The following is a 26598-nucleotide window of genomic DNA, read 5'->3' on the forward strand; positions in this document are numbered from 1 at the left end:
CTATAGCAAATACTTGGTATGATGCTGATAAGCTGCCACAGCTGCTTGTAAACCTGCTGAGCGTTTTTTTCACTGAAGACCTTTTGCCACCTCTGTAGCACTTCCTCCTTCTTTGGTCTAAAATTAGAGCTCAGACTAGAAGGGGAGAAGGGAGGAAATCAGTACACTTTGCTGACAGTCACTAGGGTTGCTTTTTTCATTTTTTTTTTTCTTCTTTTTAATTGAGGCAACTAAGAACTGGATTCAGATGTTCTTGGCTTCCTCCTGCCTTTTATAAACTATGAGATATGGTAGAATTATGTCTCCAGCTTTGTAGCATGAAGGATTAACATACACTTAAACAGTCCATAAAGCTGTCAGAGTGCAGCATAAGCTCATAACAGTTTTGCTCTGGGCTGACCTGTGGGCTCTCAGGTAGCTAGGGAACAGTTGGACTGAGACAACAACAGCAAAACTGCGTAGAGGGCTGGTAGCTGAATGGCAAACTGTGTTGCTGATTAAATGCTTTTGTCTTTACAGGCCGGGTTTCCTTTTTCACCTCTGGGTCAGAGAACCTTCATCGGGTAGAAAAGGTTCGCTGGGGCACTCGCTATGCCATCACCATCTCCTTCACTTGCAACCCAGACCACGGCATTGGGGATCCAGTCCTGACGTAATTCCTCCCAGGATGGAACGTGAGGTCGAATGGAATGAGAGAAGCCCTGCAAGAAGAGGGGAAAAATGGAGATAATTTTATAGACTTGCATTCAATTAGAATTTCCCAGCTGTGTTAATATATTGGAATACATTTTGTTTTCACATGTCCTTTTCTGTAAGTGTTGCAAACAGTGCCTTAAGGACCATCTTAAATTTGGTACATTCTGTAAATTTTTTTTTTTTTATTCTTCAGTTTAAAAGATACAAACCACCTTTTGGACCATATCTTGATACGACACCACATGCTGCTGTTACCTGTTGTTAAATTCTATAGTCTCTTCCAATACTATTGGGATTTGGAAAGTTTGACCTAATTAATACAGCAGGATGAGTGCTATTCTTTTGGACATGTCTCCTGTTGAGAGGAATGTTTTCTCCTTTAGCATGGGCATTAGTGGGCAATACACCTGTGGTTTGACTACTGGGCTTTACTTGAACTTTTTTTTTTAATTAAATTACTACAGATATTTTCTGCTACAAGCAAGGACTAGTTAATACAATGTCAGAAATACAACCGTTTAGTTAGCCACAAAGCACATCACTTTAGGATTACAAATGTTGTGGTGCATTAGGGAATGGCACCACAGTAGGTTCCTCTTACCAGAACACAGCATTCCCAACTTGCCTCACTTTTAAGTGGTGTCTTAAGAAAAGTGATTAATCTCCTGGTTGGAAGCCCCATACTAAAGTTATTAAGAGCTCCTTATGGGAATGGCTTGACCATATAACCATGTAAATTGTATATATATTAAAAGGAGAGCTGGGCAGAAGTAGTCAGACAGTTTTCTGGATTCAGCTGAGCATTCATCATTAGCTAATTCCCAGTTAGGACAGTAGGATTTGGGAGGGACACAGGTGAGAAGAAAGTTAGTTTTGTGGTAGTTTTCCATGTGTTGGTGCTGGGACCCTTAGACTTGATCCTGTAAACCCTGACTTGCTGCTTGGACAGCCGGATAACAAAACCACCTGGACCAGTGTCTGTTGTATGTGGGCTCTAAAGGAAATTGATAACCACTTACATTTTAAATTGAAATGCTCTTGAGCTGGAGCTCAATTGTAAAAACACTTTGAAAACATCTATTTATTGGGCCAAAATTTACTTTTAAGACCAAGTTTAAGAAAACTCTTGATTTTTGTTACAGTTGACCCAACTTACAAATCCTGTATAGTGAAGTACTGTTTAGCTTGTACAAAACAATGTTTTATCTGTTTCGGAAAGTCTATCAATAGCTTTTTATAGACTTCTTTTTTTTGGTTTAACATGAAGACTTCTTTTCTGTTAGCTAGAATCATTAGTCTGTGGTGTTACTTGAATAATAAATTACAAGAACTTCAGAGCGGAAGAGATGATTGCATTGTACAAATGAAATAACAAAACAAGTAATCTTGCCAACTGCCTTGCTTTCTTACCACAATCAAAGGTTTTTGTGGGTCAACACTTTAAGTAAATCATAGGAAAAATTATTTTTTCTTCAAATTTTGAAGTGAGCATTGATTTGGTTTATTAATAGTCTATCTTTTCTATGAAAATGAAAATGTGGGGATGTGCTTTTTTAATGCATACAGTTTCATGTAATTTTCATTTTTGTTTTAATCTCTCCTTTTATGGAAATTGTAAGTATGGGGGGATTACACTGAAGATGTAACAAAGAGAATGACTGGACACTTGCACTTGTGCTATTGTGAGTATTCTAAGTTGGCGCACCAGCAAAATTGGTCTTCTATAATTTCATGTCTTCTGAAAACTGAGAAGGGCATCCTTGCTAATAAGGAATTGTTAAAAGGGCTGGATGCTAGGAAAATAGTAGTTGGGTTCTGTATCTAAATACGTGTCTCAAAGCCTGTTAATTCAAAGAAAGTTGCCTCACACCAAAGTTGTATGTCTTTGTAAAGATCAGACACCAGCAGCAGCTTTAGTGGGTTAAAACTTGATTTCTGACATCACTTTGTGGTTTAAATGCAGGGCCTTTTCCACAAAAATAATCTAGTATCAGTAGAATCTAAATATCAGTGGACCTCTGTGTGGATTTTGGTTTGATTCTCAAGGCTAAGGTCCTGTGTCCTGAAATTCTTACTTCACTATAAGTTTTTCACTACTCTGTAACACTGTCATATAAATCAAGGACTTTGCAAATTTTTATAAATGTTTATTAGTTACTTCTCTGTCATGCAGGCTTTGAGTTGCGCTAAGTGAAAATGGCACTTTGAGAGCTGCCCTCTCTAAAATACTTCTTAACAAGACCATGTTGGACCATGGGGGAAATCACAACTAATCTGCTCTCAGGTTTTAATCTTTTGAAGCTTCTGTGTGTCGTAATATCTTCCAAACCCGGTGTTTTCTCCCGCGCTGTGAATTGACTGACATTCAGAAATAAAATCAAGTTGGTATTTGTGGTTTCTGGATTTTTTAAGCTTTAGTAATGTGTTCAATGTGATGACCAAACCTGTCAGATGCAATTTGTGAAAAATGCTTGCGCTGTGTCTGGTAAGAGAATTCACGTTTTGAAAGGAGCATAATAATTCAATATGTTGTGTTCCAGTACTAATCAACATTTTATATCTGAAGCTTCAATATCCGGACTACTAAAAGCAATATCTAGATCTATGAAGAAATTAAATAGCAAATGAGGAAGTAGAATACAATCTAAAAGATTCTAAACGTAGCCTCCAGCAGGGAAATAATAACAGCAGAAAGGCTAATGTTCCTGGGGCAGCTTGGAATTTGCAGAATTCAGTGATTGTTAGAAATAAGCTTGACTTAATTTATTTTAGTCCCCATAAATGCCCCCAATAACTTTTTATTAAGCGTCTCTCTCCCCGTTTCTTGACAGGTAATTCTGAATTTGAAATACTTTAATTTCTGCTGATGTTTCTGCCTGTCTTCTTTCGGGTTCAGCCTCCCTGTTGCTACTGGGAAAGGCAGTGCTCTTTTTCTCAGAACTCCGATTAGGTCGAGGGCAGGATTTGTTCTATTAAACTCCTATAAATCTGGTGCCAAGCTGCTGCAGACAAGTGCTCTTAATCGAACGCATGGTAAAAACAAAATCTGGCTTGATGTTTCCTGGGGGTGTGAAAACCTTTGTTTAGAGCCCTTGTGGTTCAAATAAAGTAAAGAAAGGTCAATACATGTTCGGTGGGAACTGGGGTGAAGTCTGGACGTAAATTTGCAGCCTTGTACCTTAGAGCATATTCATTTCAAGTATTTGGGAATGTTAATTTGTACTTTGAAATAAAAACATTTCTTAAAGAAAGGTGAAGCCTGCTTGTGTGAAATAGAAGCCATGGTGAAATAGAAAATATGTCAGGAGACCAAGTCAGGCTTTGAATCCTTGCTTAGACATTGGGTGAGGCTTCTGGAGGACTTCAATGTAACTGTACTACCCTAAAATTATTCTTCTATTCAAAGGTGTCGGAGAATATCTTTCTTCTAAAGCTAACAGATGTTAGATCAGATCTGGTCTCTAGCACAAACCTAGCTTTAAATGCTATAGTATGCATTTTATTTAATTTTATGATTATTTTTATTAATACCATATAAGTTGATTCTAGGAGCTCTGACTGGATTTCTTGGGATTTTTCATGTTTAAAAATTTTGTTTCTGTAAGCAGTTGTATAATCTTTGTTTTTTTCCAAATTACTTTAATTCCCCATAAATCAACAGAAGTTTTGGAAAGATATGTTTACACTGAGATTTTTCCAAATATGTGTTGTCCATATATTGTATATGTAGCTCCATCTAAATGAATTTCAAGTCCGGAAATGCTTTCCAAGATGCTCTACGTACAAAAGGATTTTAATTTAGATATGCATCAGAAATTTAGCTTCAGGTCTTAATTATTTGCTTTGATTTATAAGGTAACTTCAACAGGGTACATTTTGAGGCTGTAGCACATGATGTGTAGAACAAAATAAAAGCAAAACTTAAATGGCATTGGTAATGACTGTGCTATCAAGAAAACATGGTTTTCTTTCTTCACTTGCAATTCTTAATACTTTTGAATTTCTCCTTGACAGCTTTCCTTTCCTTGTGTTCCATCTACACTCAGATGTCTGTGCACTGCCTTTACACGTGAATTGGATCTCTGAAGCACTCGTGTCTGGCTTTGTACAGTATTTCTGCCTTGTCTGAATCTTAGGAGCAAAGCAGGTATGTTGCTGGAGGTCAGGGCATTTCTGTGCTACTGCTGAGAGCAGGGGGAAATACAGCCACCCTACTCCTCTTCCCCCAAGCAAAGAAAGAAAATCCCGGCTCCTGTCTCTCCCTTTTGAGTCTATTGTGAGGAAATCCAACCAAAGATTCCAAGAATAGCAGAAGAGTTATTTCCTTTATGAACCACAGATGGCTGCAGCAGGCATCGATCATTTTAGCCTCTTTCAAGAAGGCAGACTTCTCAGGAAATCCGGCGGTGAGAGCTGTTATAAAGTGGTGGGTAATTCCCCGGTAAGTGTCTATTGCTCCTTGTAAAACACTGTGGAGAACTATAGCAGAGTTTGCTTTATCTCTCCTTTTGTAAACCTTCTTAGGAAACTCAAAGCTAATTTTACAGCATGTTTGCTGAAACCTACCGTTCAGCTTTCCCTTAAAGATAGCCCATTTATCCCTGAAGCATCCATATAGGCACTTTTTATCTTCCATAAAAGCGTTGTTGGCTTGTACTAGAGCCTTTCAGGAAGGAAAATAACCGATCCATTTCTGAACTGCACGCTTGTCTTTGATTCTGTCCATCATCTCCCCTCAAATCCCTTATGGCATCTCTCAGTTCTGTCCTAGCATACTTAAGCTTTTACCTACAGCATAAGTGCAGTCTGTTACTTATTCATAGCCTGGCTCGCTAGAATTGTTTGGGACACTTGCAGGATGGTATTGGCACTGCTGTTGTAGTAGTATGAGGAGTGCTTGGCCTTGTGCTGTCTGATGAAGGCTGCAGCCACATGGACACACCAGGAAACACACAACAGAGCCCATGTCTCAGGCAGGGACGGGTCATGCTGATACCAGCACCAATTCGTAGGCAGGCAGCATGCTGTGTGCTGTCTGGGGTCTGTAATGCAGGTTCATGGCTGTTCCCTTAGTTTCTAAAGGACTAGGATTGTCCTAAAGCAAGAGATTTCCCTGAACAGCCTGGGATACAGAGTGAGCAAGCCCCATGTTGTTAATTGTAGCTTTACCGTACTTGTAGCTTTAAAATAGCAATGCCTCAGGCTGCTTTAGTTCCGTACTGTCTTTGACACCCGGTGTATTTCAGTGGACAGACCCTGCCATACTCACACTTAGCTCATCTTTCTCAACCATACTCAAAAAAGCCAGCTTTTTCCTATAACCTTCTTAGCCCATGAAGTGTATTAATCTTTAAGAAGAATTTTTGACCTTGGTGAAACTGTCAAATCTTGCTCAATTTTTTTTTCCACTCTTTAGCATTTTTTTTTAAAATGTTCTCTTATTGTTCATCTACTACAGGCACTGTCCATGCTTAAAAGGACACCCTATATTTCAAAGAGGTATTTGTTTTTATCTTGCCTGTTTTCTTATATGGCTGAAATAACGATGGGGTAGGGATTTATGCTGTCCGCTGTTGAATATCCTTGTCTTTTCATGGTAACTTGTAGATAGTGAATATTGAATTTTGAAACATACAAGAAAAACTTTTTTTGATGTTCTTTATCCGAGGCAGGTTTGCATTAAAGAAGTGATCTTGTTAAAGGATCCCTGCTGGTAGAGTTCCTCCTTTGTGAAGTCTCATTGATTTTAATGGGACCCTACACATGCAGATCAGACTGCAGGATCATGAGAAATGCCTTGCTTAGAAACTTCTCATTGTGAAATTGATAAAGCAGCCTAGAAGTACCGTCTCCTTTATTTCTGTAACCTTTAAATGCATCCAAACAAAGCTAAACCCTTGAAATATCTAGGTTGACTGCTGGATAATCATGAGGCTTTCCAAGGAATCTGGACTGGTCGAATCTTTGAGCTGTCAGGTCAGATGCACCATTAACTAATGTACCTCCGTGGGACCTTCATCAGAGCCTTCAAGCTGAAGACTCAGTGGTGCAGAAGCACAGGGGTATGTGCCTGAAATCAGCACCTCTCCTAGAAGGAAATGATATTTAATTTATAGAGAGAGGCAGCGATTTACAGAGTTTCTGGAAATTTCTTCTAAGAGGCCTTTAGCGCTCAAAAGGCTTGTTTTACAAATGAATACCCTTCAAATTCTTTTGTTAACCAAAACAAGAAAAGAAACAAAAAGTGCTGAGTAGGTTAATGAGCTATGACTTTTCTGGACAGACACCTTGAAAATTTGGCTTTTTTTTTTGTTCATCAGTTTATACAATTATATTAAGCTGTTTATCTGGGTGCCAGGATACTTTGCTGCTGACTTCACAGAAAAGCTTTATGTTTTCTTTTGAGACTGCTTTTCACTGCCAAGACAAGGTCTCTGGGTGGTTCACGCCTTGTAGGTGACCTTCTTGGCGTATTAATTCGGCAACCATTAAATCTGGGGGGAAATAAACAATGGTGGGTTCTAATGGACTCATTTTACATGAGTTGGCAAACTGTGAATGGTAATTTCTTCTATCCCCTATAGTAGACAAACATTTTTATTTCTGGTATATGCTGTTACTGAAGAGGAGATGTGTTCTGGGAGTCCTCTTTGCATTTAGGGCTTTAAATGTGACTCACCGAACACCCTCTTAAAAAGAGAAGGCCATGTTTCAGCAGATGATTCAAAACTTAAAAAGGTGCTGTGAAACCAGACCAGCTCTAAGCCCATTCATTCCTTGTGCTTCTCAACTGAAAAGGAATGAGAAAAATGATCTTTCACTTGCATTATTTCTGTTTCACTGCTGAAGTTGAGGGCAATAAATGTGTTTTCTTATTTTTCTTTTTCTGTTTCAGAGGGAGATAAATTACTTAGGAAGGAATTCCATTCCACTGGGAGGAATATGATCAAATAAACTTTGCTGTTTACTAGCATGAGCAAGAACTATAACATAAATAAGTCAGAGTGATAAAATGGTGTTAGAGAGCAGCAGATTTCTCCCACGCTGAAATGTCCATATCGATTTTGAATTCACCCCCCCCAACCTGCTTTTTTTTTGTTTTTTAAAAAAATCAGACCAACAACTGGACATTGTGAGCTTTTAGGGAGCAAAGCTCTTGCTGTTAAATCCCTTCATAAACCTTTCAACAGGACCTCTTCCCTAACACCTTGGGCTAATTATCTCATCAATATTGTTTTAATTAATAGTGAATTTTGAATCTGCTATGTTAAGAAAGCTGTGTTTCATCCATCTATTTAAAAATAATGAATTAAGCTTTCCTCTGCATATACCAGCTGTGGTTTTTTTTTTAGGTGGTGGTGTAACATACGTAACATACATAACATCTGTGTATAGTAGTATAGGCAGGATTTAGATTTATGAATAAACAATCTAAGAAGACTGAAACATTCATAAATGAATTGCATAGAAATGAACATTATCTCTCCAGTTAAAAAAAAAAGTTTAATTTTTTTTTTTTGTGGTACTATAAGAAAGGACAACATTTTACTCATTTTGAAATCCTTCAGGTGAGGTGTGAGGACATGCACCTGCTCCCTGCTATGGTCCGTGGAGGTCCTACTCTGCTATTAGGTACTTGCACAGTAACTGCGAACCCAGCCCTCTCCCTACTCATCTTCCCTTTCTTGTTTCATACGTGTGTTGTTGGAGATCTCTGTCTGTCCGGACCGCAGACAGGCAGATAGAATCTCATTTTTCTGCCTCAGCACAGGCTCAGAATAAATGCATGTGGATTTCTCAGGAATGCTGTTCTCATCTTGAAGAGTGCCCTGTTAAAAGCACCCAGTCCAGGTGGTGATGAAGGCTCTCACTCATGTCACATTTATTAATGCTGAGACCCTTGAAGTCTTCCATCTTCACAGCTGACTGCCTGCTGCCTTTGAGCCTTAGTATTTTCATCTCAAGAACTGGAACTTGAGACCTCTTGACTTTGTTTGCTAAATGCTTTTAGCACCTCCAGATGGCTTGTGAGTCAGTGAAAGCCAGCGTGCTGCAAAAATTATCACTTCCAAGAGAAGTTAAACACGTTTCAACTCTGTAGCTAGGATTTGTATCAAGACTTTTGAGCAGGCCATTAAAACTTGTCCTCTTCCTAATCATTCTCCTTAAATGAAATACTTTAGCCATTAAGCATGCACAGAAGGGCAGTAATCAAAACCTTTCCATAGCTGAATCCTATGGGGAGGTAGTTTAGACCTGAGCATCTCAAAAGTAATTTTTCTGTCTTGTGGTCACGGCAGCCCTGTGACTTGCAGGATCCTGAGCAAGGCAGAGGCAAGGTGTTGAGAGCAGCTGTGCTGTTCACCTGATTCCCCTGAGTGGGAAACATAATTGTAACTGTGATTGTAAGTACATTTATAAACAAGGGCTTATATATTAGTGCTACAAACGTGGCAAGGGTTATAAGGAGTGGTAATATCTCTAATTAAACCATTTCACGGAACTGGAAAAACAGAAGAGCTTTGAGCCCTAAAGCTTTGGTATTAACAAATGGAATGGAGTGAATGAATAAGTGGATCAATTAACTTAATAGAAAAAGTAAATGTCATTGTCTGCCTCTCCCCAGCCCAGCAGCTGAGCAGTGTCAATGATCCACAGTTTTCTTTCCTTCCAGCCATGGATGGACACGCAGGGGCTGGGAGTGTGGTGGTGGGAAGACTGAGCTTGGCTCTTAGCCTGTCTCCTAGGGCTGCACTCACTGCTTCCTCGGGGCATCCACCCCCACTTTCTAGGCACTCGCAAGGGCTCCTTTGTGGCATGGAGAAGACAAAGGTGGAAATAGAAAGTGATATGCTTGCTCTACCGTCATTTCATTTTAATCTAAAATTGATCACTAGGATGTACAGCTGCCCCCTTCCCTGCAAGATATTTCAAGAAAGTGGAGAATGAAGGTATTGCAAAATCCTTTGAAAGGAATTTAGATTTTCTCTGGCTTGCTTACTGAATGCAGTCCGAGAACTGCGGCTGCACAAGACCATCACTTAGGAGACAAGTGTTTTCCAGTTGTGTTCAAGGCCCTGAGAGGTGAGGACTGCGTGTGTACATCCAAGCCAGCTTTAGTCCTGGAGCATGCAAGCGGTCGTACCAGAACAAGTGAAATCCAACTCTAAGCTGTCTGTCTTGAAACTGGGAACTACTATTTCATTGGGAAGAATGCAGGTGTGGAAAGAATGCGCGACTTAGCGGTCTTATCTAATCTGAGTCTCTTTCAAAAGTACTGGCCTGGCCATAAATATTAATTTTGAAAATTCTTTTAGCTATAATAGCCAAGAATGGGTCCTAGCCACATGAGGTTCCAACACTGCTAAACAGCTAAAATGCTGAAACTAATCTGAAATACGAATTTTGCAATGCTGGTACCTTGCAAACCAAAGCCAACCTCTGGATTTGGGCACTAACTTAAACTGTCCCTTGGTAGAAATTTTAAGAAGTGGCTCAGGTGAAGCTTGCCAGTCCTCTTTCCGCACAGTAATTTTGAGACGGCTGTTGTGGCACCTGAGTTCACCTCGCAGCCTCTTTCTAGTCTTGCTCGTCCTTGCAGACTGCTCCCGTTTGTGGTGTTGGTGTTGCTGGGGCACCGCCACCTCCCGCACCCAGCAGCAGGGATGGCCACGGAGTTGTGTGGTTCTCCTCCCAGGAGACAGTTACTCTAAACAGCGGAGCCGCTGTTTATCCTGGGGGCCAGGACTCCATCAATTTGTCCAGTTTATGTTGGGAGGAAGCAGTAAAATGCGATGCTTACAAGAACTGACTGCATGCACTCCCGTATAGGAAGCCAAGAAAGCCCTGGTGTCCGTCGGCCCCTCACAAGGTGGGTGGCAGAGACCACCCTGGGAAGAGGTGCAGAGTATGGGGGGGGGCTGGATAGTGTCGAGTCTACAGCTGGGATGTGGGGGGACACATCTCCCAGGTGTGGGGAGGCTCTAGGGAGGTGCTGGCAGCAGAAAAGACTCCCTGGAAGGGAATGGGAGATGATATTTGGGCTCTTTTGTGGGTCTCTGCAAGACATTATGGGTGATGGGAAGTGTATGGGGTGCTGGTTTGGCTTGGGAGCAGTCGGGGTGACAGTAGGATGCTGATTGCTACTGAAAGAAAGGATGAGGATGGACTGGAGGGAGAAGGCTTTGGCATTTGGAGAAGAAGCTGCCAGCGAAGCCTTACTCAGTGTGTCCTTGTCCAGAGCTGTGTGAAGGTGAAACCTCCCATTGCTGAGAAGGTGCTGAAAAGCAAGCGCTAAATCCAGGTGACCTTGAGTGCTGAACAGCGCTGGTCTGAACAAATGGCACTTGGTGGGGATTGATATCACACCTGTACACACAATGGGAAAAGGTAAAACTGGTGAAGCAAATGAAATAGGTTTTTAGAGATGATTCACACAGGATTGAGAGTTCAGAGCAGTTTGCAGCGTTTCTGCAGCTGTCCTTTGCTAACAGGACCCCGTAGATGTTGGCTTCTTGGCTTGCTGGCTACCAGCAAGGGAAGGAGGCTGACAGCAGAGGCAGAAAACTCGTGTTGCCCTAGTGTGCTGCAGAATGACACTTCGGCAGGGAAAATTAACAGGAAGAAAAGATCCTGATGGCACTGCTGTCCTCCTGTTCCCACCACAGCACCTCCCAAATCCAGCAGGTAACATAAGGGAATGAGATCAGTGGCTGATCGTGGCAGATGTCTGCAGAAACCTGAGACGCTCAGCAGGAAGGGCCAGAAAGTGCAAAGGCAAGTCCAAATGATTAAAACAATGGCATGTGGGTTTTGTTCTTTTTTGTGCTAACTTGAAAGTTCCTCTGAAACTTGTTAAGCTAATTTGCAGAAATGTGTTTTACACAAAGCGTTACTTTAAAGCCAAAAGTTTCAGGAAGAACAGTTAGGAAAAAGTTCAGTTAGGGAACTGCTTTGATTATATATGTGTTGGGGGATCTGTCCCTGTCTGGCAGCATGGTCGGGATCACGAGGTGGCCCCAGCTGAGCACGTCCAAGGAGGGCAGCCCCTGTGCCTGGCAGCTCCTGGGGCCAGCAGCCCCTGCCCCAGCCCCACAGGTGGGAACCTGGCTGCTGAAAACGTGTTACTTTTCCCTGGGGGGCAGGCAGAGGACATCCCATAACACTTCTCTGCTTGGAATCATAGCACTCTTGAAGAGCTGCTTTATGGCTGTCCCTTCTCAAGGAAGGAAAATAAAAAGTCAGCCAGATCCCCCCAGGAACTTCCCCGTCCCCTCAGCAGCCCAAGCTCTGAATGGGCAAGGTCCATTAATTTGAAGCAGTTTGGCAAAGCATTGAATTAGGGCCCGAGCAGCGTGCTTGGCTATTATTATTATTCCAAATCACTTGTTCCGCCTGTTTGAGAGCTACGATCCTCGACGGGTTTGGACTCCATTTCATTCAACAATTTTGTAACCACGGGTAACTGGAGAAATGACATGGCTTTGCACTGCTGCAAGGAGGCTGTCAAGGTTGTCAGGTTTTACAGTCAACCTGCTCTGACAGCTCTTCTGCTTTGCAGAATTTACCTTGCAGAGTCTGCTCGGAAAAAGCATTCTCTTTGCAGCATTTAATCTAAAAGGAAAACACAAAGGAGCAGCTCACGAATGCCGCTGTAAAAGATGGGTATGTCTCCAGAGATACAGGATCTGGCTTATTTTTTTCTTTTTTTATGGAGTACACATTAGAATAAGTTTACTTTGTTCTGAGTCATATTGTGAAGGATGAGGTTCAGTACAGACTCATCCACTTTATTTTGTGTGTGTTTTTTTACAGACTGGATTGGAGAAGCCTGTAAATCTTGGAGACTTTGGAAGTGCAAAGGGGAAATAAGTCTGCCTGTGGTCAGCAAGGGTTTCAAGGCTTGGCTTTTTGTTTTTTCTCCTTTCTGAATGTCTGCAATTTCTAGCATGCTGGGAGGAGGGATACCCTCCCAGGTAGCATGTGCCAGCTGACAGCCAAATCCTGTGGGCATTTGTGGTGGTAGTTACACCCGACTGATGCTGTGCGTGAAGAATATCATGTGTTAAATTAATCTCAGACAAAGGATTAAAGCACTTAACTTAGAACAATTAATAGTTTTATATAATTATTTTGCTTTGGGCTTCTTGTTTAAATTGTACTCATCTTGATTCAAATGATGTTTCAGTCCTTTCCTCAAAACTCTCCCCAAAAGTCTTCAAATAAAATCCTTTCAGTTGCAAGCCTGCCTGGATTCTCATACAGATACTTGACATTCTTCATGCACCAGTAAAAACATGACAATAAGCTGTAAAGGATTTTTTTTCCTTGGTCTTGAGCACTGCCTTGCAGACTCCCCAGAGCCCCTGGAAGTTTGTCCAGGCTCCAGAAAGCATCCTCTGAGTGATATACTTGCTTCCTAAGCCTTAAATTATCTAAAGCTTGAAACAGGGGAAACATGTGCCCAGCAACTGTGTTAGATCAGCAGCAACAGAAAAACGACAAGGGCTCTAAAGCTTTTCTCTTGCTCTCACTTACTGGGCTCTGTTAAATTCTCACACTTTGCTGTTCTGTCTCCTGTGCAGTTTTTTCATCGGCTGAGAATTTGGTCCCAGAAGTGCCCGAGTGCTTACACATGAATTGTGTCTTATTCACCATCTCATCAGAGACTGATAACAGCTTCAGAGAGATCTCAATGCCTATGAAGAAAAACATGGAAAGGCCAGACCTAGTGGGGAATAAGGAACAAAAACGTTGCACCAAAGGCCAAAGAGCAAGTGCCATCAACTTCAGTCAAAGAATAGAGAGTGTTCCTGCTTCCCACCGGCAGTGTTGGTAAACAAAGGCTTTCAAATCCAGGTAAGGTGAGCACTGTTTTGGAAGGATAAATTTAGCAGTGATTAAATGAGCTCTTAATTAACCAAATATTCCCCCTGCTTGGCTTTCCAAATTATTCAATAACTGAACAATTATAATGAGTTCAGCGAGTAATTACTATCCATTCCAGATACTGCCCTCGCCAACTGCAGCTTTCTAACCACCAGCTGTTAATGTGCCAGGAAATGAAGTCCACAAAGTGTGAGTCAAATAATTGAAAACCAAACAGGAAAAAAACAAAACAGTTTCAGAGGCAATGGGAGGAAAACTGCCTCCACCCCCACTCCGTGCTGAGTCCTTAAGTGTGTGGTTGCTCCAAGACTTAGGAACCATTATACAAATTGTTAGTGTGGACCAAATCTGCAGTACTACATTTTCAAGGGTATTCTAGCAAATATATAAAGGTTTCTGGTGTCCCTCAGGAAGGTCCTTGCTCTTTTTTCTGCCTCAGAAGGCTTTACAGAGCCACCTGGGGGCTGACATGCATCTCTGGAAGGGAAGCCACAGCATCACTTAGAGAGCAGAAAGGAGAAAACAGAAGGTAAAGCCCAAATCAACCAAGAGCACAAATTTTAAAGATAGTTCTAGTTGCAGTAGGGTAAAAGAAGTTGGATCATGAATTCAGACGTTTACTACTCTGAGTGATATTTAAACAAGCTCAAGTGCATTGAAGCTTCTCACACATGATTTTTCAAAATAGATTTGAAGATGTGGTTTCGTAAGCACTTCTTTTCATGGCCCATTGGTTGTATTGGATTCACAGGCTGGGGGGTGGACAGTAAATCTGATCGGCAGAAGCAACAATTGGTTTGGGCTTGATTGTAGAGGAGAGAAAAAAAAAAAAGCTAGAAATGAGAAAAGCTTAACCCTTTAAAACCCCAGGGCTGCAAAAACAGATGGACCAGCCCAACCGAGGGGCCAGAAGAGGTTTAAGCTGGAGCCACTCTAAAGGAGATGTTTGTCACATCGTGCTCCTAGCTATGCAGATGTAACTTCTCTGCTGGAGTTGAAGGATTTGCTTAGAGCAATCACACTTGCAGTGACATGCCTGCTTTCTGATTATGTTGTAGAAATCACTAGACACTTCTGCCTTCTCTGCAGGCAACCTGAAACAACAGATTTGAAATTCAAGAGGTATAAAATTTCCCCCAAAGCCTCGAAACTCTCCCTGGGTGTTTCAGGGTTTGGCAGGGTTTGTTGCTGTGGAGCAAAGTGAGGATGGGAGCAGAGTCTCTGGGAGAGACTGCAACTTGTTGCCCAGAAGGAAAAATAGCACAAAGAAAGGACAGAGCAGACAGAGACCAAAGAAAAACAGAAGATTAAAATAAGAACACCAAGGACAGGAACATGCTAAAAGCAAACATATATTCACTGAACAGACAAACTAAACGGTCACATTTGATCCATGATCTTTCTGTAAAAGCTTCGTTCAGTGTGGGCAGAAGAGTCAGCCTGTGGAGAATGACGGGAATGCAAAGTCGTTAAGGTAGGTCCTGGGCTGAAGTCTGTAATTACACATGGACCCTCCACAGGCAGAGTTTGAAACACAAGCCTCAGAGCTCTCTAAGCTAAACATTTACTGAAGAATGAGGGAGGACAAAAACATCTATTAAGATGCAGCTTTGATGCCTTTTTTGGATGCTTTTTTTTTTTTTTTTTTTTTGATGTCTGACCTAATGGTCTTCTTTCTGTGCCCTGACGCTACCGGGGACTTCACGCTCCTGTTTCCCTGCCACCTCTGTAACTCCTCATCCTGCACCATGGGGGCAAAGCAGGGTTCAGGGTCTCCCATACCGGCTGTCCTCATGCTCACAGCAAACGGGATGAGAAGAGAGGAGGATTTGCAAGGTTGGATCAAGTACTTTTCTGCACTAAACACCTGCTAGGAGGTAAGATTTCAAGAAACTGTGAGGCACGAGCCCATTCAGGGCAGCCTACCTCTTTCCCCCTCCCTATTTCCACACTGGATGTAAAGCCTTACCGCTGGAGGTAGTGTGAAGCTGACATAGTATTGCCTTCCTAAGCCTCCTGCCAGCCTAAAGCAATTCCTCTCTGATCTCATTAATGAGTAATCTGGTGTGGCACATTAACTATTTCATTTTTGCATTTTGTAGGTAATGAAGCCTTTTCCCCACACCTGGGGGCCTTCTGGGATGATGAGCACAAAGGATGGGAGCAGGGGAACACAAGCGGTTCTCCCAGGCTGTGAAGTTACAGGTTTAAAAGTTTTTCTTACCTTTTATCCAACTAAACCCAAGACTTCTTGCAGGTTTTATTTTTTTTTCTGAATAACAGAGATAGATAGTGAGTACCCAGGGCACACAGTGTGTGGTAGAGAAAATACTCACTTGGATGGATGGAGAAATAAGGGCAAATGCTGCTCCTGCTCTGTCCCCATCCCTCCAGTGTGGGCCCCCAGATCTGCAAAGAGCTTTACCCATAACTTTGGGCACCAGAGGCTGCAGAGCTTCACTTTCTCATCCTCCCTGAGAGAAGCTGCTGCAAAGACAGAGCGGCACTTTGAAATTAGGGAAATGCTTGCCATAATAAACTCGTGTTTGTATTAAAGCAAACAGACAAATGAAAGCAGCGAAGCAAAGTTAGTCGGTTGCTATTTCCTCTGCTTCTGTTGTTGGGAATTACTTGTGCTATGCCTAAGGCAGGCAGAGGTTCCTCGACAGATTTAATCACTCTAAAAGGATGCCAAGAACGAAATGACAGGGAAGCACTGCTGTGTTTAGCAATCAGGATCGTTCTCTCTGTTCAGCCTCCTCTGCATCAGGATCGAGCACTGGAGCAGGCCGTGGCATGGGCTGTGGCTGGGACGGATGCACTGCCCTTACCTTCACCAACCCCAGTGCTCCTAACCCACAATGTGGGGAAGAAGGCTCCCGGGAGGTAAAGAAGAAAGATTTTGCTTCCTTACCGTAGCTCCTGCTATTGTTTCTTACCCGGGGAGAGGCTGTAGAGAGGGTATTGATGCAGTGAAATGATGATGCTTTTATCGGAACCATTTCAGCCGTGCTCCCTGAGATGCCAGCCAAGCGCAGCTGCCATTGCTGGGGGCTAAATTATAATCTTTGTTGACTGGCTGCCATTAATCTAAAAATGGATGAGAAGTTCTTCTGGTACACAAACATTTCCTCCATCTGACCATTAATAGCTAACTGGAATCTTGAGTTACTCCTAAAAGGAGAGCTTTTAACTTTTGTACCTAAGACCACGGATCTCAAAACATGTCACACGCATTAGCGGTGTCTTAAGACACTCGTGCAGACCATGGAAATTGCATCGTTGTTTTCTAGGTGGCAAACTGAGCAGCGGCACAAGGGCAAGTGACTTCTCCGAGGTCATGCAGCAAGTCCATGGCGGTTCTGAAAGAGAAGCCCAGACTTCCCACCTCCTCCCATTCACAGTAATCTCCCTCTTCAGCTTGGATGTCAAACGCTGTCTTGATAGGTGGCTGCAGCATGACAACCCCTGTAAATCTCCTCTGGATTTTATTAGCTATCTTGCTTTCAAGCCTGCCTGCATTACTTATCAGCAGCTTTCAGGATGAATGGCCTGTGAGTCCCCACCGGCAGATGATGGGAAGGAAGATAAAGACACACACTCAAGTAGGATCAGCTAACCGCTGCTGCTGCCTGCATAGTGCTGCTACCGCTCCCGAACCAAGCGGCAAAAGCAGCTTTCAAAATGTGGTGGGAGAGGTAACTCAGGCTCCAGCTGATTTCATAGTAATGTCATTTCTCTAAGACATTCCCTTCTACAGTGCTAAATGAAAGAAAAACCAATCTGTTATGAGGGAAAAAGCAGGAAGTCAATTGAAATCAGTGGGGTTTTGTTAGAAGCATTGCTATGTAGTGCCTCTTCCTGCGGGGCTTCTTGCACGAGCCACCCCTGTGGCTCTCAAATTTGAAGCCGATATGGTAAACTAAAAGCTGTAGAAATGTTCTGAATTTGATGGAAGTCCCTGATGAGGTTTGCAGGAGCACATATATGAAGCTGTGACTGTCTCCAAAACTCGGTGTTTATGGACACACCACATTTAGTTTCAGGAATCTTCCTTGCTTTGTTTGGACGAAATCGTATTTGTTTTCAGTTAAGAATTCAGCAGCTGAACTCAAGATCCTATTGGGCGTGCACAAGGAAAGGCTGACGACGTCTTAGAGAGACGCTGGCCTAAACACGCTGAGACAAAGTTAGCAGATCTTACTTCTTCCCCATTAGCACCGTTTTGGCTTAGGATTGTGTCCTCTGCCAAGCACAGCTGATATGCGGAGTGGTTTGCTGTTGCAGCAAGTTATTTACTGATTTCCCTCCAGAGAGCTTGATGGAGAGCCTGGGTGGGATCTTCCCCAATAGTGAAGTACAGCCTTCCCTAATAAATTCAACAAGTGCTTAACTCTTCACCTTGCTTCTCACTTTTGAAGGGTTCCTAGTGTTTACAAAAATGTTTCATTTACATTAAAAATTAAATTACAAGTGAGTTCCAAAGAAAATCAGAAAAGCAGAGCCCGAATGCCAGAAGAATTCTTCAGGATTCATTTTCCCCTTTCCTCTTTAAATAGTTTCTTTTCTTGTGTTGGGACAGGAGGAAGGAAAACATTGCAGCAGTTTTGCTTTGGTGTGTCCTATTGGGATCCTTTTCTCTGGGGCCAGGAAGGCTCCATCTGGGACCGCAGATCACAGAGCTCAGTTCTGGGCACCCAAAACCCGCCAGGCTGCAGTGAGGCTGCCCCAGGGGTGACACGCCACACCAGAAACTCTGCATTGTCTGGGTTCCTGAGTGGGGCTTTTGATATGCATCCCCTTTAGGGTTTTAATACACCTCAGTAACTTTTGATTTCAGGTGTCCCACAGCTGCCTGTTGCATCCTAGAGGTTTGGCGAAGTGAGCTGGCATCGAGCTCCTTCCCCTGCCTTCACAAAACTCACCCCAATTTTTGGGGGGATTTTTGGGGGATTTTGGGCCACCCAAATCCCCCGGATGCTTTGCTCCCAGCTGATGCATCCTTTTCCTCCGCTGTGCTTTAGGTACGCTCCCCATCAAGGGCAAAAAAAGCTCGTATAGCAGTAATAATAATCACTTTAAACGGTACTTATTTTCTGTGAAGCTGCTGCTACAGTTCTGAAGACAAAGCAATTTATTTCTTCCAAGCCATAGCAATTAACTCCAAGTCTCTCCAATTCCCCTGAAAAACTTGAAACTGACAACAGCAACCAATATTATATGGCAAAAGCAATCTGTAGTTGGGCTAAGCTGTAGTTAGTCACCAGCTCCGGGTGTTTCCGTGGGTGCTGCCAGGGAGGCTGCTGTGCAAAATGACAGGGATAAAGTTCGTCCAGGTTCAGCATAGGAAGAAAGGTGGGAGAGCAAAGTTAGCACTTGGAAGTGGGTTTTCTCTGCCTGACAGACTTGTTCTGTTCAGGAGATGTTGTGGCAATGTTATATTTTAAAGAAATTAAGTGCTGTTACGTAGTCTGGTTGTGTGCAACCGCTATGTTTTAAAACCTGAAATAATAAGCAAATTTCCTTCCCGAGAACCTCAGGAGGCAAGATTGCTCCTGCCACCAGAGGGACTCCAAAACACAACGGTCAAATTTCCGGGGCTGACCGGCGTTTCTGAAATGTGCGTTATCTGCTTCCACTGCTCAAGGGCTGGGCTCAGTTATGAAGTTTGTGCACTTTCTATTCTGATGCTGCCAGGGGAGCAGATTCTGTATTTGCTTCTGAGCAGAGCAACCTTGTCACCCTGCCTGATCTCCTGGGCTAACATAACTGGGCAGCATGCCGTGGGAGGTACAAAGTGCTCATAAAATCACCTCCACTGCTTTTCCTGGTATTCCATCACACAATAGGCACCAGAAATGACTGCTAAATAGGAGTTTAAATGTTAATGATTTGCTTGCATACACAATTAAATTGTAATGTGGAGCTTTTAAGCGTTTACTGCAAATGTGTTGTTAAAAAGTGGGGAGGAAGATGAGCAAAGATGTGTGATACAAGGTGAAGTCTGCAAAAAGTCAGTGAGCTTCAAATGTATTCTCCTGAGCATGGGGAAAACAAGTATTCTCACTTGTCCCACAAAGGACCTGCCTTTTCTTTTTTCAAGTGAAAACAGAAAAATTGCTGTTGCTGCAGTAGATACTACCTTAGATTAAAGGAAGGAAAGAGCACTCAGGATGAAGCTGCTTTTCTTTCACAGCCTGCTCTTTCTGATGAGCTGGGGGAGAACAGAGTGGGGCATACAGATTTAAACGCCAAGGGATGTTGGAGAAGATTTTCTAGTGATTAACCTGTTTTCTTTCCTGTAAAGCCGTATGCAGTTTTGCAGTGACAACCTCTGCCCCAGCAACAAAAATACTGTCATCTTTCCTAAAATTACCATCTCCTGTTTAGAGACTAGCTATGTCACTAAACCTGCAGTAGAATTGCATAGGGCACACACGTCTTGCCTGCTTGGAATGTAGGAGAATAGCCAAAGCAACGTTGTTTTAAAATAATTCACCACATTTTGCTTAGTTACAGCCTGATGGACTTCCCTGCTGTTATTTCAGCCCAAGCTGAGATGCTTCAGGTTTACCTAAATAATAAGATGCTTGCAGTTTCCAGAGCCCAATCATCTGGATTCTGGTTATGTGACTATCCCAATTTCCATATGAAAAGACTTTATAACCTCTCTGGTTGTGGAGAGCTGGTGTGTTTTTCATCTCATGATTTTGGGAGCCCTGACTCATCCTTTTTAGTGTCGAAGACAGGTAATGCTCCTGCCTCATACAGAAAATAGCTTGGGCTGCTTTACAGCAGTTTTGTTGCGCCTGTATTGACTCTGTGCACATGAACTGAGATCCCACCAAGCCCAAAGTTCAGAGTCCCGTGTCCTCCCCAAAATACTCTGGGTGAGCAGCAGGCAGAGCTACCCCATATGGGAGCTTACAGGTTGTGTCGGCCCTGGACTAGGCTCTGTGCTACAGGCAGGCAGCAGCAATCCCAAAGTTAACTACCCTGTTTTGTTGTTAAAGAAAGATATATGAAGACTTTATGCCTGTTTCCAACACGTGAGCACACTGAGAACTGTCAAAGCTTCCACAGTTACAGACAAGAGGAACTCAGTTAACGCATCTGCTCTTGCAGGGTATTTATTAAGTGGGTCAAAGCTACTGACTTTTGGCAGTTTAACTGGTCTGATGAGACAATAAGAGAGATGTTGTTTACACAAATTTATCTTTTAAATTGAGCTCTGATCCCCGGGAGTATGAGAGGCTCCCGAGGAGTTGCATTTGCAAAGGGCCGCGACTCCGCGGCGCTTCCTGCAGGCGGGGGGATGCCGCATGCTGAGCTGCTAAAGGGCTGCCATTCATTACACACAGCGGTGTCTTCTGATCGCTGGCCAGTTTTGCTTGTTAAATAGGCTCTTGTCTGCCCGAACGACATGCTTTGTGGGCGTCATCAAATTTACTGGGTCTCTCCTTAGAGGAACCTCACGAGGGTTCATCAGAGCCTGACAGGAGAGGGGAGCGGCTCCAAGACGGGATGGGCTGAAGCTGGTCAAGAAACCCGACAGTGACAAATACCTCATACTTAGTCTTTCATTTGGGTGCTCCTCCTTCAGCCTTTTGGTGTCGGCAGCTCCAATGCTACAGCATGAAGTGTGCACCCCGCGTGCTGCTCAGAAGGGCAGCAGGAGCCTGCCAGGGGACGGCTCGTGGAGCACAGCCCACCCTAACCAAACTCTTCTGTTGGCTATCCACTCTGGTAGAACTGCGTATGTAACCCACTCTTCTTTTTTCTTTTTTTCTTTTATTTTTTTCAAACACAGCTCCCTTCCAGCTCCCCCTTCTCATTACTAACTACAGTTTTAGGCTGTTTGGCACTAGATGTTTTAGCACGTGTTTGTTGAGGCAGGAAGTGTATTCCCCAATGCTCTTTTTGACACCTATGCTGCTCTTCCATCATCTGCTTCCCCTACATACCTGGTAACAGATATATACTATTTCATATGGGATAACCATCCATCCTACGGCCGCCTTGCAATGCTGGGGTGGGACAGTGGCTTTCAAGGAGTTTCTCCTCAGGCCAAGCACTGGAAATCAAGACCCATCAGGACTGTTTCAGGTCAGGGTGGGTTTTTCTTGCACTCCGTGAGCAGCACAGTGCGGCACACCTTGTGGATGACGCACGCGTTCCAGCCGTCCCACACCGCCCTTTGAGTTAAGTCTTATCTGTGTTATTCTTACAGGGGAGTGACTTCCAGCCTCGGAAATGGAAAGCAAAGGGAAAGGAACAATGGCTTCAGAATTAATAATAAAAAGAAATGAATTAGTTCCTGAAAAGTTCTTTACAACTATTGAAGCCCACTCTGTCCTGCCAGTTCCCAGCAAGAGCTGTGTTTTAGTCCCCCGCGTTTGTAAGGAAGTTGGCACTGTCACATCCATTTCTACCACCCAGCTTGGCAGTCTGCACGATGCTGGAACACCACAAAGTGGGTTGCAAGCATTTTGAAGAAAGTCCTGTGATGAAAAGTAATGTAAGCAATGCTAAGGTGAGTTCCTTATTGCCCCTTCCCAAAAAGCACCCTAAAAACTGCACCTATATGAAGAATGCCAGACTTCGGGCACAGGAACCTATTTCCCTGGTCTTTGTCCAACATGTGCCCCGAGGGGGTTATTTTTCTGCCTTTATGCATAAAACCCAGCATGTGGCTGTGCTGTGTTCTCTGTGCCCCATCCTTGGCTGCTGTGTAGGCACTTTGTGTTTCGGCTTGAGCACAGACGTACTCTAAAGCTTGGCACATGCTACGAGAGGATCACCCAAGGACACAGAAACCCAGTACCACCGTAGTGCTGCTGAGTTCCTCCTCTCAATCAGGAAGTGGAAATGACTGCTCCTGAAGCAGCTGTCTGTTGTTTCAGAAGTCCCTGGACATTGCCAGCTGCTGACAATAGTTTATGCAACTCTTGCTGCGCTTTAGTTATCCCCAGAGTTGGGGCAGATGGCTTAAACACAACTTTATCCCTATTTAAATGAGCTCCTTAGAGCACAGCTGAGAGCAGCAGCCTCTCCCTGGTAAACGCAGCCCTTGGGCTGGGTGAGGAGAATGTGGGAGGGGAAACCTGACAATGGTCCACTTTTTAATCACAATTTCTTTTATGAACTTAAGTTTTATAGTTTACAGGCATCTCTAGCATCTATGGTGGAGGTTTACCACTACGTGTTAAGTGGGAAGAGAATGAGCAAAACACATCAAGGCAAAATACTTTTGGTGAGATTTGCCAGGGTTAAATTTGTCCGTTTTATGATGAGTCTCACAGTACAGGTCTCAGTCATTTTTTTAGAGCCTCAGCTCTTTGAGTGACAGGATTATAAGAATTCTCTTTTTTCCTTTCCGAGATAAATTTTCAGTTTTTCAAACTCTGTTGACTGTGGAGAAAGGGACCAACTTAAAATCAGTGGCAGATTAAAATCATCTTGGGTAGAAAAGTTAAAATATTACATGCCTTTTTAGATAACCCAGTGTTTTCTGACAGCTTACCTCGTGGTTTTTAAATGCTTGGAGTTTGCAGCACTGCTGCGATGAATTTTAAAATAGATACTTTGATCAAACTGAACTAGAGCTTGATCAAACTGTAGTGCACTATAATATAACAGGAAATAGAAAAAGGGGCTTAAAGGTCTCCTTACGCACACTGTGAACCGGTAACAGTAATATATAGGGCAAACCCAGGGCTTGCAGCTAAGTTAAGCAATCCCAGGACAATTGCAGACCTTTGTGGATCTGGTCCAGCCGTAGCTGGAGGATAGCACTGAGAAATCACACAGGAGAACCGGTGCAGAGCTGGAGCTTAGCAAAGCACAGCAAAGCTTGAAAAGAGTTTGCCGAAGAACTGAACAAAGTATCTGCCTCATCTTCTGCACGCAAACCAGAGAAGGATTCATCCACACCCGCTGATGGCGGGACTCCCCATGACAGCCCTAAACCCCAAAAAACTGAAAAGTGTCTCACAGTACCTGGGGTCACCCTGAACCTTGTCCTGAGCTATAGCGACCACCAGAAATGAGTTTTTAGGACCCTGCAGGGCAAAAGGGTCCCAAAGCCCTACCTTGGCCAGACGCTCTTCTGGTCCTGATGTCTCCAGAGAGCCTCCTCTTCCTCACTTGTCCTTCAGCGTGGCCATGCCCAAGGCCTCCGAGCTGTAGTCGTACTGGTTGCTGGAGGACATGGAGCGTCCCCAGGAGCACTGCAGGTTGGAGCCCCTCTTGCGGAAGGAGGAGGTGAACCTGTAGAAGTTGCGGTGCCGGTTACGCAGGTACTCCCGGTAGTTTTTGGTGAGCAGGGTGTAGAGGAAGGGGTTGATGCAGCTGTTGCTGTAGGTCAGGCAAGTCACCAGGTAGTTAATGCACTTTTGGGTTTGGGTGGTGAGCTGCAGGGAGCTGCTGTAGAGTCGCACCAGCTGCCAGATCCAGAAAGGCAGGAAGCAGGCCCAGAAGACCAGCACGATGCTGAAAATCATGATGAGGACCTTCTGCCGGGGGGACCTCTTGCTCTTCTCCTTGTGGGGCGGGTTCCTCTGAGACTCCAGGTAGGTCCTGGCCAGGCGTGTATAGAGGAAGCCGATGATGATTCCCGGGGCCATGATGCTGGTGCTGAACAGCACCGTCAGGTAGGTCCGGTAGGCGTCCACGCTCCAGGTGGGTGCACACATCCTCTTCACCTTGCCCTCCGCCTTGCTCCCCTCGGTCAGGGTGACCATCAGCATCATGGGCAGCGTCAGCAGCAGCGAGACCGACCAGACGGCGCCCGCCGTCACCTTGCGGTAGCCCTGCGACCTCTTCAGGGTGTCCAGGGGCCGGGTGACGGCCAGGTAGCGCTCGGTGCACATGAGGGTGAGGGTGAAGATGCTGGCGTGCATGGTGAGCAGGTCGAGGCTGAGCAGGATGCGGCACCCCAGGTCTCCGAAGTACCAGTCCTGGGCCAGGTAGGTGCAGACGATGAAGGGGATGGTGGAGAGGTACAGCAGGTCCGCCAGGGCCAGGCTGACGATGGAGCTGTACATGGGGGCGGCGCAGCGCGCCGAGTGGCACATCACCACCAGCGTGTACACGTTGCCCGCCACCCCGGCCACGTACATCACCGACAGCACCGTCCCGAACGCCGACGGGATGAGCAGGGGGCCTCCACCCCGGGGGGGCCTCCCCCGCCGCCCCCACCGCCCCCCGCCGTCCCGTTGCCCCCCGCCGCCGCCGTCCCGTTGGGCTCCATGGGCGGCGGCGGCGGCCCCGCAGCCCCTCGCTCCGAGACTCCCGGCCCCCGCCGCTCCGCCCCCCGCGGGAGGGCAGCCCCCGGGGAAGGGCCGCCGCTGCCCCCCGCCCCGCTCCTCCCTCCCCCGGCCCGCTGAGGGCGCGGAGCGGCGCGGGGAGGGGGCGGCGAGAGGGGGCTACCCAGCCGGGGAGGGCGACCCCCGGTCCTGGCCCCGACCCCGGTCCTAATCCCGGGTCCTAATCCCGGGTCCTAATCCCGGTCCCGGCCCCGGCTGCGCCCCCTGCTCCCGGAGCTCCCCGCCGCCCCCAGCCAGCCGCTCGCTGCCCTACCCGAGGCCACCCGGCTGAGGCGGCTCCGGGAAAGGCGGCTGCCCGCGGTGCTCCGCTGGTGAGGTGCGCGCAGAGACCGACCGAGGTGGAGGCAGACTTAAAACTGGGGCTGAAACAGCCTCTTTTTTATTTTTTTTTTTCCCTTTCCCTCCCCCCCCGTACGTTCGTTCTTTTCTTTCTTTCCTTCTCTCTCTCTTTCTCTCTCTCTTTCTCTCTTTCTCTCCTTCTCTCTTTCTTTCTCTCTTTCTCTCTTTCTTCCTTCTTTCTCTCTTTCTCTCTTTCTCTCTTTCTCTCTTTCTCTCTTTCTCTCTTTCTCTCTTCCTTCCTTCCTTCTTTCCTTCTTTCTTTCTTTTTCTTCCCCTTCTTCCTTCCCTCCTCCCTTCCTCCCTTCCTCCCTTCCTCCCTTCCTCCCTTCCTCCCTTCCTCCCTTCCTCCCTTCCTCCCTTCCTCCCTTCCTCCCTTCCTCCCTTCCTCCCTTCCTCCTTTCCTTCCTTTCCTTCCTTTCCTTCCTTTCCTTCCTTCCCTCCCTCCCTTCCGTCCTTCCGTCCTTCTTTCCTTCCTTCCTTCTTCTTGGAAGTAGCTTGTATTTTGAGCACGGGTTCCCCTTACTCTAAATATCATAGCATTATTATGGTGAGATTTAAGTTTGGGCTTCAGTGGCAGCTGATTCACCTGAGGGGTGTGAAGTACAGACGGTGATGAATGAGGTTGACAGAAACAACTTTTCCAAAGTGTTAGATAGGAAATCTGGGGGTAGCTGCAAAATCAATGAGCACCTTCCATTTCAATCTTGTTTTAGAGAAAGCAGAGATCAGGGCAAGCTGCAGTTAAAGGACAGCTTTCCAAGGGTATGGGAGAGATGTATTTCCTCAGCTTGCATTGATTTCCGATAGGAATTAACCGTCTTTGATGCCTTCAAACATTTCTGCTTGCATCCAGCCTGCTAAAACGACTGTTCTGTGTTTATTTGCTTGTTTTAATCCCTGCTTAATGTGTCATCTGAGTCTCTGTAGCATGCTACATAACGGTGAAACTCTTGTTGACTCCTGTAGGAGCAGGATATAGCCCTTTAAAATACTGTATTGACTACTTGGCTGTAATTTGCTGTAAGTTAATAAACACACATAACTCTGCTTTGCTACCCAGCTCCTGAATGTACGTGTCTGTTTCCAAAGCTCTACAGAATGCCTAAAACTCAATTCAATAAAGTAGCTGGTTCCAATACAATCTAAATGCCGGTGAGGGAGAAGAAACTCAAATGATTTTTTGTCAGGCAGAGATTAGCTTTATCAGCTTCAGCTAAAAGACAAAGTTGAGATCCAGGTGCTGAGATGGAGATTTTTTTCACTCAAAATTCGGCCTCGATCCCGTGCCAGCACCCTCGGCAGCTCCACATTCCTCTGCGGCAGCTGGACCGAGCAGCTGGGAATGCAG

The 26598-nt window shown here is 44.7% G+C and overlaps 2 protein-coding genes and 1 long non-coding RNA gene across 3 annotated transcripts in view; 2 read left to right on the forward strand and 1 right to left on the reverse strand.

The window, feature by feature from the left end:
- OGFOD3 (2-oxoglutarate and iron dependent oxygenase domain containing 3) overlaps positions 1 to 3104 on the forward strand; it is a 44216-nt gene extending 41112 nt beyond the window's left edge. Inside the window, exon 8 of the mRNA XM_040530920.1 lies at positions 520 to 3104. Coding sequence (XP_040386854.1) covers positions 520 to 656 — 137 coding nt within the window. The 3' untranslated portion in view covers positions 657 to 3104. The remainder of the gene's footprint in view (positions 1 to 519) is intronic.
- Positions 573 to 24835, reverse strand: LOC121057149 (urotensin-2 receptor-like). Its single transcript, XM_040530919.1, is given in 3 exon segments — positions 573 to 701; positions 23676 to 24764; positions 24767 to 24835. Coding segments are annotated over 2 exon segments (1107 nt in total). The 3' UTR covers positions 573 to 701; positions 23676 to 23726.
- On the forward strand, positions 12985 to 17968 carry LOC121057153. Its single transcript, XR_005813659.1, has 4 exons — positions 12985 to 13554; positions 14674 to 15461; positions 15687 to 15789; positions 16878 to 17968. It is a non-coding gene; the product is annotated as an uncharacterized LOC121057153 (long non-coding RNA).
- Positions 24836 to 26598: the final 1763 nt, after the last annotated feature.

This window comes from Cygnus olor, chromosome 18 (genome assembly GCF_009769625.2).
Source record: "Cygnus olor isolate bCygOlo1 chromosome 18, bCygOlo1.pri.v2, whole genome shotgun sequence".
NCBI classification, from domain to species: Eukaryota; Metazoa; Chordata; class Aves; order Anseriformes; family Anatidae; genus Cygnus; species Cygnus olor.